At 49.4% G+C, this 15,460-nt stretch overlaps 1 protein-coding gene across 1 annotated transcript in view; it reads left to right on the top strand.

Annotated features, from left to right (window-relative positions):
* EPHA1 (EPH receptor A1) overlaps positions 1-15,460 on the top strand; it is a 79,168-nt gene that overhangs the window by 35,091 nt on the left and 28,617 nt on the right. The window contains exons 3-7 of the mRNA XM_075071145.1: positions 50-325; positions 5,161-5,551; positions 12,461-12,616; positions 12,859-13,191; positions 14,250-14,374. Coding sequence (XP_074927246.1) covers positions 50-325; positions 5,161-5,551; positions 12,461-12,616; positions 12,859-13,191; positions 14,250-14,374 — 1,281 coding nt within the window. The remainder of the gene's footprint in view (positions 1-49; positions 326-5,160; positions 5,552-12,460; positions 12,617-12,858; positions 13,192-14,249; positions 14,375-15,460) is intronic.

A 15,460-nucleotide genomic window follows, 5' to 3' on the forward strand; every position in this document is an offset into this window, starting at 1 on the left:
GAGTTCGTTTGTGTGTGTTTTCATTTCTTTTCTTTTCCCCTGGGAGCAGTGGAGCGAGGTGCAGCAGATGATAAACAGCACCCCCATCTACATGTACCAGGACTGCAGCGTGCTCTCGGAGGGCGACACTGATCACTGGCTCCGGACCAACTGGATCTACCGGGGTGAGGCAGCCTCCCGCATCTACGTGGAGCTAAAGTTCACTGTGCGTGACTGCAAGAGCTTCAAGGGTGAGGTAGTGACCTGCAAAGAGACCTTCAATCTCTACTATATGGAGTCAGAGCAGGATGTCGGCATCCAGTTCCGTCGCCCCCTGTTCACCAAGGTCAGTAGCAATGGGGTTGGGGATCCTTTTGATCCCTCCGCCCCAACCTAAACAAGATGGGCTGGCCGGATGGGAGACCTCCAAGGAAATCAAGGGTTAGGGAGCACAGGAAATGCTCTTTTGCTGCTGCCCCAGCATGATGGTCAGGGCCCTCTTTGCTGCAGGAGGTACCAGTTGTCAAATAAGTTGTTGAATAGAGGGACTGAGAACATTTAATATTGATCGTAGTGCTTTCCATTTACTTATCCAAGGACTGTAAACGGTTCTAACAAACATCATCATCCCCATGTTACAAATAGGGAAACTGAGACCAAGAGAGAACAAGTGACTTGCCCAAGGTAATAAAACAAGTCAGGACAGATAAAGAAATAGGACATAGGTCTCCTGACGCCTAATCTCCTGCTCTCATCACTGGTCAGAAAAGAGTGCATGGCATTTTCTTTGAGGGTGGAGGCAATGGTCTCACTGGCTGGACCAAATTCTTATTTGTGTCACTACACTCTGCCGCCCTATGTTTCTCCTGCAGTTTCAGTTGGATATGGTACTTGTTGTCCCTTCTGCCCCAAAAGCAGCTGAATTCCAGTGAAGAGACTCTCAGCTTTCTGGTAAACAGTCTTGCATAATCAAGGCCCAGTGTGTTTTATGGCAAGCCATAGACTTATATTCTTTGGCAGTCCTCCCCTCTTCATTCTCAGCAACACATCGTTGATAAATTCTTCTTGAAATTTCTGCAGAAGCTTTTAGTAAACTCAAGCCCAGAAAGTTGCACTGAATTAAACAGGAAAATGAAAAATGCAAGTATCTTGTAACTTAATTTGGGTTATTTATTTTGATATTAAATTCATGTTTTTCTATTCATTCCCGCTGCCCTCACTTTCTGGAGATTTAGGCAGTTGGGGATTTTGATAGGTAAGAGGAAATTGGGACTTCCAGTACTAAAGAGAAGGAGATCATCATCACCCAGCTCTTATTCATAGATTACAAGGGCAGAAGGGACCGTTGTGGCCTCCTGTATAACACAGGCCTTAGAACATCCCCAAAATAATTTGTAGAGCAAACCTTTTAGAAAAAACATCTAGTCTTGATTTTAAAATTGTCAGTGATTGACCAAGACCCTTGATAAATTGTTCCAGTGATTAATTACCCTCACTGTTCAATTTACATCATATTTCCAGTCTGAATTTGTCAAGTTTCAGCTTCCAGTCATTGGATCATATTATCTCTTTCTCTGCTAGATTGAAGACCCTATTATCAAATATTTATTCCCCATGTGGATCCTAATAGACTGTAATCAAATTACTCCTTAACTCTTGGTTAAATAGATAGACTCAAAGAGCTCAATCACTGTAAAACAGGTTTTCTAGTCCTTTAATCTTTCTTGTGGCTCTTCTCTGGATCTTCTCCAATTTACCACCATCCTTCTTGAATTGTGGGCACATCTGGACCCATGGAAAAGAAGCCCTCAAGGAATTCCACCATGATTTTAACAATTTCCATCCCACCATCCACTCCAGCCTAGACCAGTCCACACAAGCGGTCCATTTCCTAGACACTACTGTGCTAATAAGCGATGGTCACATAAACACCACCCTATACCGGAAATCCACTGACCGTTATACTTACCTACATGCCTTCAGCTTCCATCCAGGACACACTACACGATCCATTGTCTACAGCCAAGCTCTAAGATACAACCATATTTGTTCCAATCCCTCAGACAGAGATAAACACTTATAATATCTCTATCAAGCATTCTTAAAACTACAATACCCACCTGCTGAAGTGAAAAACAGATTGACAGAGCCAGAAGAGTACCCAGAAGCCACTTACTACAGGACAGGCCCAGAATACGAGCCCTACATCACCTACAGCCCCTAACCTCTCCACGCCTCATCAAGATCTCACTATCCTGGACGACATGTCCTTCCACTGATGGTTGTGTGTGCGTCATGCTCCGTTTGGGAGCAGGCCTGTCCTCACTTACGACAGCCCCACCTGCGCACTAACTCACCAGACTGCCACACGCATCATCACTGACCCAGCCCTACTCCTGCAGCCCGACTGTCCAGCTCTGGTCCACTATCTATTCAGTGACCCATTAGGACTAATCACTCACCTCAGGGCTCGTTCACGCTAGCCATTACACGTGCATATATGCTCATGTTGCCACATGCCCCTCTGCTAGTACATTCCACCGGACAGTCCCTACGCACATATGGCCAATTCTGACATCAGGACCTACATATTCAACAGTGGAGCACTGTCACCTCTCTATCAGCTCATGAGACTTGAGTGATTTCACCACTTCCGACTCCCAGAGCGACTGCTTGGACCTCGCATCATATGCACATTAGATACATTACAGGTTTAACCAGAGACTGGATGGTTGGCGTCATTACACCTATTGACTCTATTCCCTAATGTTATTTCCCTCACACCTTCTATGAGTCATCTCAATTATCACTTCAAAGATTTTTTTCTCCTGCTGATGATAGCTCATCTCAATTGATTGGACTCTTCCAGTTGGTATGCATACTTCCACCTTTTCATGTTCTCTGTATGTATAAATATTTCCTGTCTGTGTGTTCCATTCTATGCATCCGAAGAAATGGGCTGTAGGTCACGAAAGCTAATGCTGAAATAAATTTGTTAGTCTCTAAGATGCCACAAGTACTCCTGTTCTTTTTGCTGGCACAGAACTGTACACGCTATTCTGCCGTGGTCACACCAATGTCAAATACAGAGGTAACATAATGTCTCTGCCCCTGCTCTAGATTACCCTGTTTAAGCATCCCAGGAACACATTAGCTCTTTTAACCATAGCATCACACTGGGAGCTCATGTTCAGCTGATTATCTACCACAAGCCCCAAATCTTTTTCAGAGTCACTGTTTCCCAAATCAGAGTCCCACATCCTGTAGGTATGGCCTATGTTCTTTGATATCTACCATGTTTCATCAGTAGATCTCAAAGCACTTTAAAAAGAAGGACAGTATCATATTCCCATTTTACAGATGGGGAAACTGAGGCACAGAGAGGTGAAGAGGGTTGCTGAAGGTCACCCAGCAGGCCAGTGGCAGAGCTGGGAATAGAATCCAGGTCTCTTGAGTCCCAGTCCAGTTTTGTATCCACTAGGCAACACTTCCTGCATCTCCTTTTTCCCTCCCCCTTGGGGCAGAGGCAGAAGTGATTTCAAATTTTTTTTGTGGAATTTTAACACCTACTTCTTTACAACCAGTTTTACGGCAACAGCTGTCCCAATTCCCCACCCCTCACATCTGCTGTTGCTGCATCCAAAGATGGCAGTTGAGCCCACTTGAAGTTTCTGGTGAGCTGATTACCAATTAACTGCAGAGATGTTTCAGGCTGGGGTTTTCAGAGGAGTCTAAGGCCTTGTCTACACTAAAGGGAAAAGTCGATCTAAGCTACGCAATTTGAGTTACGTGAATAGCATAATTCAAATTGACGTAGCTTAGGTCTACTTACACTATGTGATGGCAATAGGAGACACTCTCCCATCGACTCTCCTTACTTGTCTCTATCAGGTGGAGTACAGGAGTCAACGGGAGAGCGATCAGCAGTCGATTTAGCGAGTCTTCACTAAATCGACCGCTGATGCATCGATCGCTGCAACATTGATCCTCTGGTAAGAGGAGACAAGCCCTAAGGGAGTTAGGTGTCAAACTCCCAAGGACTTCAGATTTGCCTCAAAAGCCTGTGTGCAGGAGTGATGCCATCTAGCCAGGGACTGGAAACACACCCATTGTCCCCTATGGATTATATCAACAGATGGGAAATATCAAAGGCACATGCAGGACGACTCACAAGCGCTGGACAGATGGAGAATTGTCAGCAGCAGTTTATTCAACATGTAATTTCAACTAAACAAATCCAAAGACTATCACTGTTTATTGGTAGACAAATTGATGACAGAAAAAGAAACTATCCATCCCAGAAGAATGACTTCTTGCTGTAGTTTGTAAGTGTGCTGTGGCAGTGCCCAAAGGCCAACTGAGATCAGGGCCTGTTATGCTAGGTGCTGTATAAATAATGAATCAGTCACACGGCTCTTGAAGAGAAGCTAAGTGGAGAGCTGGGAGGAAAGAATAGAAACTAAGCTTGTGAGGCAGATGGGGGACGTCCATAGGAGTTATACAAAATGAGGGAAACAATGGAGAACCAGTGCACTGGTTTGATGTGTTCATGCTTAGTCATCCACATGCAAAGATGGGCAGATCCTGGAGTCCAGAGCATCAGGGCTAGGGAGAGGCCATAGAGAAAGGAGTTACAGTGAAGGCTGTAACAGGGCATAGGTTTTCTTCCCCCACACCTGATCCTTGATCACTGCAAAAACCCTTCAGACTCTCTTCTTATAGTGTCCACTCCATAGAATTTATTCAAGTTACCTCCATCAACACTTGTGCAGTACAATAACAGCAATTATAATACCTATATCCCTATTACTTGTTTTTCAGGGCCCTGAAAGGACAAGAGACCTCCTTTTCTTGGGATCAGCTTCAGTCTGGGCATAGCTAGGCCTGTCCTCCCCTCCTGCTAATGCTTCCTTCCTGCCTTTTATCAAGAGAGTCAGCTGATGAGCCAATTAGTTCCTTCACTCACCCAGATTCCCCATCTAATTAGCTAATTCCTCTATTTTCCTCAATCAACTGTCACTGGGGAAACTAATTGAGGCTACAGTGACCAGTGTGCTGGCCCATCTATTAGGCATCAGCACTCTTGTCACAGGGGTTTTGGGATGAAAGATGCATGACAAATGTAACCTTGGAGGAAGATCTTCCGGTTCCATAGATCTTGATTCTTCCTCTTCTTTTCAGGTCAACACAGTGGCAGCAGATCGGAGTTTCACAAGCCGGGACATTGAGTCAGGCGTTATGCAGCTGAATGTGGAAGTGTGCCCCATACGGAAGCTGTCTCAGCGCGGATTCTACCTGGCTTTCCAGAACTCTGGGGCCTGTGTGGCTCTGGTCTCTGTCCGGGTATATTACAAGACCTGCCCAGAAACAGTGGTGGGACTGGCCCACTTTTCAGAGACACTGGCAGGCTCAGAGGGGCTCACAGAGGTGCGAGGGGTCTGTGTAGAGGACGCAGCCGAAGAAGCAGGTTTCCCACCCAGGATGCATTGCAGTGCTGATGGGGAGTGGCTGGTGCCAATGGGCCGGTGCCTGTGTGCTGTTGGGTTTGAGGAGGCTGACAGAAGCTGTGTAGGTAAGTGTGGAAGGGGGCAGTCAGGTGCAAGGGGAACGATGGAGAGATGGAGATCTGGGAGTGATACAATCCAGCAGTGTTTGCAGGGGGGTGAGAGGTGAGTTATAGTCACCTGACCAACAGCTGCTCTAAGTGCATTTGACTTTGCTACTGTCTCTCTCTGTCCCCATCTCTCACCCCTGCTGGCTGTGCCCTGTCTGTCTCTCAGTGATTCAGTTATTCTCTCTTTATTTCTCTCTTTTATTCCTGTCCCTGTCAGGAGTAACAGTTGCACACACTCTTCCACTCCCTCTTGGTCTCCTTCCAGCAGCGCTTCAGGTCTGCAGCTGGTTTTTGGGAGCTGTAAGTATATGATCGACACTGACTCACTCAGCAGCCGGCTCCCAACTCTTAAATGGCAGCCTTGTTCTCTGGGGTGCAGCAGCTAGGTCAGGGTAGAGCAGATGGACAGATCAGCACCTTTATTCCCCATGGCCAGGAACTTGGGTGCATCGGTGGGAAGGGTCAGAGCTCCTCCTGTATTGTGCACACTCATTCCCTGAGTGAGCGAGAATTCTGCTGTGTTGGGGAATGAGTATAGCAGCCCCTGCACGGCCCAGCTCAGCATTCAGGCAGAACAAGTGCATGAGCGACCATGGGCACACTCGCTGTATTGGAGGGGAGCGCTTGGCAGACTGAATTGGGCCCATCATAGCAGTAGACTGAGTCTCCCTTTGGCAACGAGGGGAGAGAAGGTGCTTGTAGACCATCTTCCAGCCTGTAGCAGCTGGGAGAGAAAGAGGATGTGTTGAGCCTATGTGGATGGCACATTGCTGTTCCTATATTGCTGATGGGGGTGGTGACTGTGCCCAGGCAGTTACAGGGCCCACAAGTGATACATTCCTGCTCATGTGCTACATAGTTGCAGCTAAGGGAATGAAGAGGAAAGGGAGAATTGGTGGGAGCCTAAGTGCACAGGGAGTCAGGCAATCTGCAGTGGGTTCTTAGGGGTCTGTAGGGGCCTTGAGCCATTTTGTCTCCCTGCCTTGCTCTCCCTCTGTTTGCTGCACTGTGGGGACTTGATCTCTGTTTGGATTGCTGTTGCCTTTCCGCTCCAGTCTTGCTCTGGGAGCTGATGAAGGGTTAAGGGAGACTTCCAGCATGAGATCCCTGCCCCTCCCCTTTGCTCTCCTTCAATGGCCCAGCCAGTTTTTCCACTTAGCTGTTGCTGCTGAATTCTCCCCACCCTCCTGGGAGCTGAGCACACTCTCCTGGGAAGGGGCAAGGAATCCATCATGCCTGGGCTGGTTCTCACCGCTACCAGGAAGTGGGATGGCCTCCAGGTCCTGGCTACTCCCCCTCCCAACCCAAGTATAGCTGAAGCCAGATGTGTCCTCCCAAGGGACAGCAGGGATCAGGGTAGTCGCCCGGAGGGTGGTGGGTGGGGTTTGTATGAGGGAATGGCAAAGCCTGAAGTGGCATCTTGTTGGTGGATGCAAAGAAGGAAGGGTAGTCTAGGGCACCTGTTTGTCTTCCCACATCTCCATTCCAGCTGATTTCCAGTGGCAAGGGGCCAAGTGCTATGCAAAGGATCAGAACTAATCTAGATCTCTCGCTGAACCCACCCTGTGCGGCAGAGGCAGGGATCATGGTTCTGACCTTTCCCTTTGGAAGGAGACGGGGTCCAGATCAGAGCTCTGTCCTGGCATGGGGATGAGGAGGACTCAGCTCTGGCTTTTGTCCTCTGATGGGAAGAGGGCTGAAAAGGCAGGGAGAGTCTTTCACTGGGATGGGATGGGGGTGAGGGGAGATCCAACTGTGACCAGTACCCTCTGATAAGGAAGGAGGGCATCGCAAGGAAGACATCTCTGACCTTTGCCTTGGAATAGGAGGATGAGGAGGGATAGCAATTGGAGTGTGAGGGGATCCCATCTGTCCACTAGTTCAGAAAACTGCTGGGTGACTTTTCAGGTACCGATATCAGAGTGTAAAGCCTTAAGGGGTCTACACCCAGGCACCTCACCCCCTTGCACTCACCATAGATCTATCCTCATGTGGAGATAGACGGCTCTGCATCCCAAAGATGTTGCTTGTGGGCACTGGTGCCATAGCTTTCCCAGTGGCCAGCCTGCACCTCTGGCATTAGCTCCTTGCGGTAATACAATTAATTATGAAGGTGCAGAATGCCTCTCTTTGCCCAAGCCTTCCAAACCAATTGGGTCCCCTGGTTTCCTAGCTGGCTGGCAAAGCAGCAGGGAGTATGTGGGTTGGTCTCTTATTACTGAACTCTTGATTGCCTCAGCTTAATCTTTGTAAGGTGCCCAGTCACCCTAGTGACATGCACCAAATAAATACTTGTAATAATGATGAATGAAGGGCAGGGCAGCCGGCTCTGATCTTTGCCCTCAGGAAGGCGGTCCTGGTCTTTTGCCTTTCCCAGAACCTGTTTTCCCCATTTGATTCCTTCGGACTTTAATTCCAAACAACAAAACTGCCCAAACGCTATCGGGGTGCACTGGGAAGGCAGAGAGAACAGGCAGTTGGGGGTGGGGAGGAGGGGCAGGGTACAAGAAGTCTGGGAATGGCTCAGCTGACGTCTCTAACGGGGAGTCACGTCCCACTCTGGGTGCACTGAGGGCAGAGACTCTCTGTTCCTCTTCCTGTTTGATGAGCCCACAGAGGCCTTGTTAAAGATAATTGCTGGGTGGGACGTGGCGGCAGCGATGGCAACAGCGCTCTGGGCCAGTCCCACACTCTGTACCGCCCACACAGGGGAGGGGTGCCTCATTTTCTGCTAATGTGGCGGGGTCACCCCAGTTTGTATCTGATTTATTTGAAACTTGTTCCCTTCTCATATCCTCTTTCCACATGTGAATCAGAATTCTCAGCTCTGGATGGGGACCTGGCACAGCTGCCCCCCAGACAGAGGAAGGGGAACCTTGCTTTGAATGGGGGGCAAGGTTTGGGGCTGGGATGTGTGCCAGGGAGTTTGGGGTGATAGGGGTGGGAGGGCAGCAGTGGGGCAAACTCTCACCTGGGCCTCAGATACAAATGGTGGGACGAGGAAATGGCACAGTTAGGGTGGCTGCAGCAGCTCAGTATCCCTCCCCCCCAGGCCTCCAGAGCAGCCCCTCACCCACCTTCCTGCTCCCACTCCACCTGCTGCTTTTAGACTACCTGCAGAGGTTCCTGCCCTGGAGTGGAAACAGCTCTCACCACATCCCTGAAATGACATGGCTCTCTCTGGCCACCCCATCCCACCTAACCTATCTCCAGCCCCCACCTCTCTCCTCTGCACCAAGGGAGCCCAGGCTGCCCCTTCTCACAATGCATCCTCCCCAGGGACAGAGGAAATATTGCAGGGACCAAAACATACATCAAGTCTCACAATATTTCCATTGCTGTGGCACTAGCCTGTCCTCCTCCCCTAGTTCTGCCACCCCTACCACCTTGCTTAACCCCGTCCTGGCATCCAGCCACCCCAGCCCCCAGGGGCAGTGTGTGCAGGGGTCCCTGAGGACACCGGTAAGGGAAGCAAGCTTCCACATTCTGTGCTGCAGTAAGAATCTGCCTTCATGGTGTGGTGCTGCCCCTTGCTGGCACTTGTTACTATTGCACCTTCCATCTCACCTGGGTTCATTCCCTTCTCTCCAGCTGGCTCGATGTGGTGACATAATCCTGTCTGTCTGGCATGCCTCTATCCTGTTAGAGCCTGGGTGTGTTCCCTCCCCTGCTCTTCAGCATACCCTCCACAGGCTCACACTAAAACTTCCCACCTTGTTTTCATACCTTTAGAAGCAGCAGCCCACTCTGTCTAGCTAGGTGGTCCTCATCCAGGGCCATCATTTCAGAAAAACGCAGGGAAGGAGAGGAGAGTGCCAGCATCCCTGCTTCCGCCTCCCCGCTGAGGCCGTGCCAGCTTGTGGGGGGTTAGTGGGCTGGTCCCATCCTGGTGGGGAGTGGGGAAGTAGCTGGCTGGTCCTATCCTGAGGAATGGGCAATGATGGGGCGGAGGGGGTCCTCACAAATGGTTGGCCTGGCACAAGGATCAGGGTCCAGCTTGCTCCATGCTCAGCTCTGGCCATAGTTGCTGCTGCTTCCTGTCTGGCTGGTAAGGCAGAGACTCTCTGTTCCTCTTCCTGTTTGGCCAGGCCCAGATGCCCTCTGTCATGACACAGGGACAACTGGACCAAATCTGCCGCGCTCAGCACCAACCTAAAAGTCTTGGGAGCTGGGGGGAGGCAAGATCAAATGCCCTTTCTGCCACATACCAAATGATGGTTCATCTCCACCCGTTGTCTTCTGATGGGCTTGCCAACTGTCACCAACACCAGCCATGCTGGGCAGGAGAGGGGAGAACAGTGGTACGTGAGGAAATATATCAGGACAGCGTAAGGGGAGGATATAAAAACACACTCATGCCACTCCTAGCCTGTAGCACTTGGAAACCCCTGGAGGCTGTTGCTTCACCAGGCCCTGTCCAATCCTGGCAGCCCACCTAAAGTCCTTGCCACCTGGGGCAGGGGGAGAGAGACCCCCAAAGCTGCTTGATAGCAGGATTGCTGCAGGTGACGAGAGGATGCAGATGATATTGCTGGATAAGTAAGAGTTCAGAGGGAAGGAGGAAGTCAGGGTGGAGAAAGTCAGGCTTCTGGGGTAAAGTCAGGATGTAGGGTGGCTATCCCCTGAAGTGGTTGTTCTCCTCACTTGGTTTCCCCATTTAGCCCTTGCTCCCCCTAGCAGCAGGGACTGGGTATATATGCCATCTCTACATACCTGGCAGGTGGTGCGCTTCAGTAAGCGTGAGGAGACCTGAGTTCCATTCCTGACTCTGCCACTGACTTGCTTGCAACCTTGGTAAAGTTACTTCCCTTCTGTTCTTCAGCCTCCTGTCTATCTGGGGTGATAGTGCTGCTGCTTCCCCGGGTTTGTACAGGGTTTTGAGGTCCCTGGGGAATGAGCATCACATAAGTGCTTTTGTCCTTCCAGTCTACGAACAAGAGGAGGTCTGTAGGGTTGGGTTGAGAGTTGTATGCTGAGAGGGTTGCCCGTTTTGCGGTGTTAGTGATCTGACTAGGGTTTGCTTAGAAGGGTTTAATTGTCGTATAGATTTTTGGGCTTGGACTGGAGCCTGAGCTCTAGGATCCTGCATGGTGGTCCCAGACATCGATGTGTAATGATACAGCCCCCAAGCCCAAGCCCCATGAGCCTGAGTCAGCTGGCATGGGCCACGCGCAAGATTTTAATTGCCGTGTAAACATACCCAGAGATAGCTTCCTGGCCTGAAGCAGACTTTTTCAATTTGCTGACAAAATCAGAACATTTTTGGAACTGAATATTTTTTCAGTTCACTGACTGAACTGACAAATCAGTTATTCACTCAGCCCTAGCCAGGGTTCCATGCTCAATTCTTCTCTAGATCTGTCAGTACTCTTTAATACCACGGGGCATGTAATTTTGTTGATTCAGCTACAGATCCTGGCCAGTAAAGATGGGCTTACACTTGAATGGTTATGCTTTTTCCTGAAAGATGACAAGCGAGTGCTGTTGGGCAAGTGCTTGCACGTCCTCAGTGGTTCCCTCTTCCTGCACTCTGCAGGCTTCACTCTTTGTGGCTTACCTGCTCAATGTGTATCCACAGCTGATGGATGAGGCTGTGATACTCTTTGGGTCATGATACCATTATTATGCAACTGACATGCAAGTCTGTGTCATCAGACCTGAATAGTGTTGTCTGCCTGCTCTCCCTGGCCAAGACAATGGGTGGATGGAAATAAAAGGCTGAGGCTCAGTCCAGCGGTGTCAGATGTTAGGGAGAAGCCTGAATTTGTGGCAGAGAGAGTGCCTGACCCTGTTGTTGAAGGGGGTATGCCTGCCCTTTGTCAATAAGCTCCTGGATCCTGGAAACGTTGCTGGGTCCCTCAACTGCTCCCCAGTTTCCAAATAGCATTGGTGGTGTGGAGCATCTCTTTCCATCTCCTTTGAGTCAGATGATTACAGTCATTTCTGTGGTGCAAACCTCACCACGGTAACCCATGCCTGTGACCTCCCTATTGGGTGACTGCAAGTGCTCTTCCTTGGGCTTCCCTAGAAGACTCCTGAGATGCTACAACCAATGCAGAATACAGCTGCCCTCTGACTTAGTGGTTTTGGCCATAGGAAGCGCATGGCACATCTTTTTTGCAGTCTACACTGGCTTCGTGTCCAGCTTCATCCAAGTGTAGTCCAGGATGTTGACATTGATCTAGAAATTCCTACATGCCCCGAGGCTAGCTAGGCAATGCATTGCTACAGCAGTCAAGATCAGCAAGGCCACCCATGCTCACAGTCCCTAGACTTAAACCTGTGGTGTCAGTGGGCACCCCTCATTGTTATGGATTTCCCAGCCCAAAGAGAAACCCTGTATGTCCAGTGAGACTTTTATTTTAGATTAAGGGAAACAAGCAAATAAGAAAGAACAAAAGGAAGGTCTTCATGGGAATGTGGGCATTTTTTTGGTACCAAGCTGCATCAGATCTGCCTCACAGTTGCTCTTCGGGACAGGCAGATGCCCCAGAAAGGTAGAGGAGTAGTGCAAGAAAACTAAGTGCTAGCAGTTCCAAAGCTGCCTACACCACACTCACCTCTGGTGTTTGCAGCTCAGGGTGGCACAGCCAGGTTTGGTGTAAATCTTGAAGGGACAGGGAATGTGCTGGATGTATGTTGGGAAGAGTCTCTTTGAGGCTAACCAAGTCCTAAGTGTTCTGTTGATTTTTACAGGGACCTCCCACATGCAGTCTCCAGCAGCCCTGATCTTCTATTCCCTATCCCTGGGAGCAGGAGAAAGGGAGGAGTACCAGGGCTGTGGAGGTGGAAGATGAGGGAGCCAGGCAGGGTTGGCTGGTTACTTCCCACTAATCCTGTGCTTCCCTGTTGTTTGTGTGTCCGCAGCCTGCCAGCGAGGATTCTACCGTCACTCCCCAGAGACTGAGCACTGCCTCAAGTGCCCCCCAAACAGCTCATCCAGTGCTACAGGGGCCACAGCCTGTCCCTGCAACCTGGGCTTCTACCGGGCACCCACTGAGAGTCAAAGTGTTGCCTGCACTCGTGAGTCAGTGCTGGGGGAGGAGAGAAAGGGGATGTGGAGAGGAGGAAGGGTCAGGGGGAGAGAGGAGGGGGAGATCCAGATGCAGAGAGAGGGGATGTTGGTGCTGTGGAGAGGGAAATGCCTTATGCGGTGGGGAGAGAGGCAGGTCCTGAGCCTCATGAGGGGAAGGGAAACTACTAGACTGGTTTGTGCATTGGAGCCTGTATGCTGGATCTAATTCTCTCTCCTCCACTCTCTGCAGGCCCCCCTTCTAGTCCCCGCAATGTCAGCTTCTCCCTGTTGGGGACGCAACTGTCTCTTTGGTGGCAGCCACCCAGCGACCATGGTGGGCGCAAGGATCTGACCTACAGTGTCTCATGCCAGCGCTGCTCTGTCCTGGCATGTGAGCCATGTGAGGCTAGCGTGGTCTTCTCCCCCAGTGCCTCAGGCCTCAACAATACATCCATAGATGTGAATGGTCTAGAGGCTTATACCAACTACAGCTTCACTGTGATGGCACGTAATGGTGTCTCAGAGGTCAGCCCTTTCCCCCAGCGGGCCTCCCCTGCCATCTGGGTCTCTGTCGGGCATGCAGGTGAGTCGCCAAGGTGGGTAGGGGAGCGATTTTGAGGCAAGAGAAGAGTCAATGTGGGTCTCTGAGCCTTCTTCATCTTATCTCTCTCCTTATACTGCGCCCATCAGCCTGGTACCTGCCTTCTGCCTATTGACTGAATCTCTTCTAAGGTGCCTGTAGCTCTGGCATCTCAGCTCTATCACTGTCTTTGTCAGTCACTTTCCTGTTCTGTTTATAAACCAAAATAGTGGCTGTAATCGTTCAGAAAAATCAGTACGTTCACCAGGCTCTTTGCAGACATGACGGGGCCCAAGTCTTCTCTCAGTTACACAGCTGCAAGGTGATGGGACCTGCTCCTACGTAACAGAGCAGAACTGGGCCTGTAGAGTGAGACACCTCCCTGCCTGATACATGCAACAAACAAACAACAACATCTTGATGCAAATATAGGCTTTAAACACACTGAAGTCAGGACATTCACAATTGCAGGTTCCCACCTCACCACTCTCTTCTACACCAACTATGATGCGAGATATGGAAAGAGTGTGGCTTGGCTCTTGGATCCCAGGATAATTCACGGTGCTGGCATTAGAGGGTCATGTTTTCACACCTAAACAGAGCACGTTTGCCCTGGACTAACTGAGAGATGATAAATATGGAGTCTCACAATGGCATTTCACTGTCACTTGTCAGAGCTGAGCTGCACCCGTATGGTGTTAAGTGCGGGTGTGTTCATGTTGCTGTAGGAGCCCTAACTTTGGAAATTCCTTTCTGCATTTAAAGTCTTCACTTTGGTGCTGCATTAATAGAGCTACTGTGAGTGTGGATAATGTTTCGAAAGTACAACAAAATTACAGCTGAAGTGCCCTGGCCATCACCAGTGATTTACTACTGGATCTCTGGCTTTCCCTCAGGCACACCAGAGAAGGATGAGCTGAATGCAGTACTGGAGGCTCAGCAGGGGCAGCAATGGGAGAAGCTGTAATCTGTGCAAAGGGGCCACACAGCCTGGGAGGATGGAGGGGATTTGGTTTGTGTTTTCATCTGATTCTGTTTCATGCCATTGCTCTCCCCTGCAGCTCCAGTAACAGTGTCCCACCTGACTCTCACCCAACGTGACGACAGCAGCCTGTCTGTGTCTTGGCCAGCCCCACGACACCGCAGCCGGAGCTCAGTGCAGTACGAGGTCATGTACTTTGAGAAGGTGAGAGGCACCTCCTCTCTGCTCCTTACCTGTGTCTCTTCTGCTCTTTGTTTGTGACACACAGAAACTTGCATCCTCTAGAAGTGTAAATAATATGCTAGAAGTCTAAATAATAAGATGGATGAACTAGAGTTCCTTGTTTTAAATGAGGATATTGATATAACAGGCATCACAGAAACTTGGTAGAATGAGGATAATCAATGGGACACAGTAATACCAGGGTACAAAATATATCGGTAAGACAGAACAGGTCATGCTGGTTTGGGAGCGGCACATATGTGAAAGAAAGCATAGAATCAAATGAAGTAAAAATCTTAAATGAACCAAACTGTACCATAGAATCACTATGGATAGTATTCCATGTTCTAATCATAAGAATATAGCAATAGGGATCTATTACCGACCACCTGACCAGGATCGATGATAGTGACTATGAAATGCTTAGGGAGATTAAAGAGGCTGTTAAAATAAAACCCATAATAATGAGGATTTCAATTATCCCCATATGATTGGGTAATGTTCCCCTCAGGATGGGATGCAGAGATACAGTTTCTTTGACATCTTAAATGACTGCTTCTTGGAGCAGCTAGTCATAGAATCATAGAAGATTAGGTTGGAAGAGACCTCAGGAGGTCATCTTAGTCCAACCCCCTGCTCAAACAGGTCCAACCCCAAATAAATCATCCCATCCAGGGCTTTGTCAAGCTGCGACCTTAAACCTCTAAGGATGAAGATTCCACCACCTCCTAGGCAACCCTATCCAGTGCTTCACCACACCTCCTGGTAAATAGTTTTCCTAATATCCACCTAAACTCCCACACTGCAACTTCAGACCATTACTCCTTGTTCTGTCATCTGCCACACTAGAGAACAGCCTAGCTTCATCCTCTTGGAACCCCCTTCAAGTAGTGAACGCTGCTATCAAATCCCCCCTCACTCTTCTCTTCTGCAACTAAATAGCGCCAGTTCCCTCAGTTTCTCCCCATAAGTCATGGTCCCAGGCCCCTAATCATTTTTGTTGCCCTCGCTGACTCTTTCCAATTTTGACACATCCTTTAGAGTGAGGGCCCACCTTCTCTCTCTTTT

This window comes from Chelonoidis abingdonii, chromosome 1, assembly GCF_003597395.2.
Source record: "Chelonoidis abingdonii isolate Lonesome George chromosome 1, CheloAbing_2.0, whole genome shotgun sequence".
NCBI lineage: Eukaryota > Metazoa > Chordata > Testudines > Testudinidae > Chelonoidis > Chelonoidis abingdonii.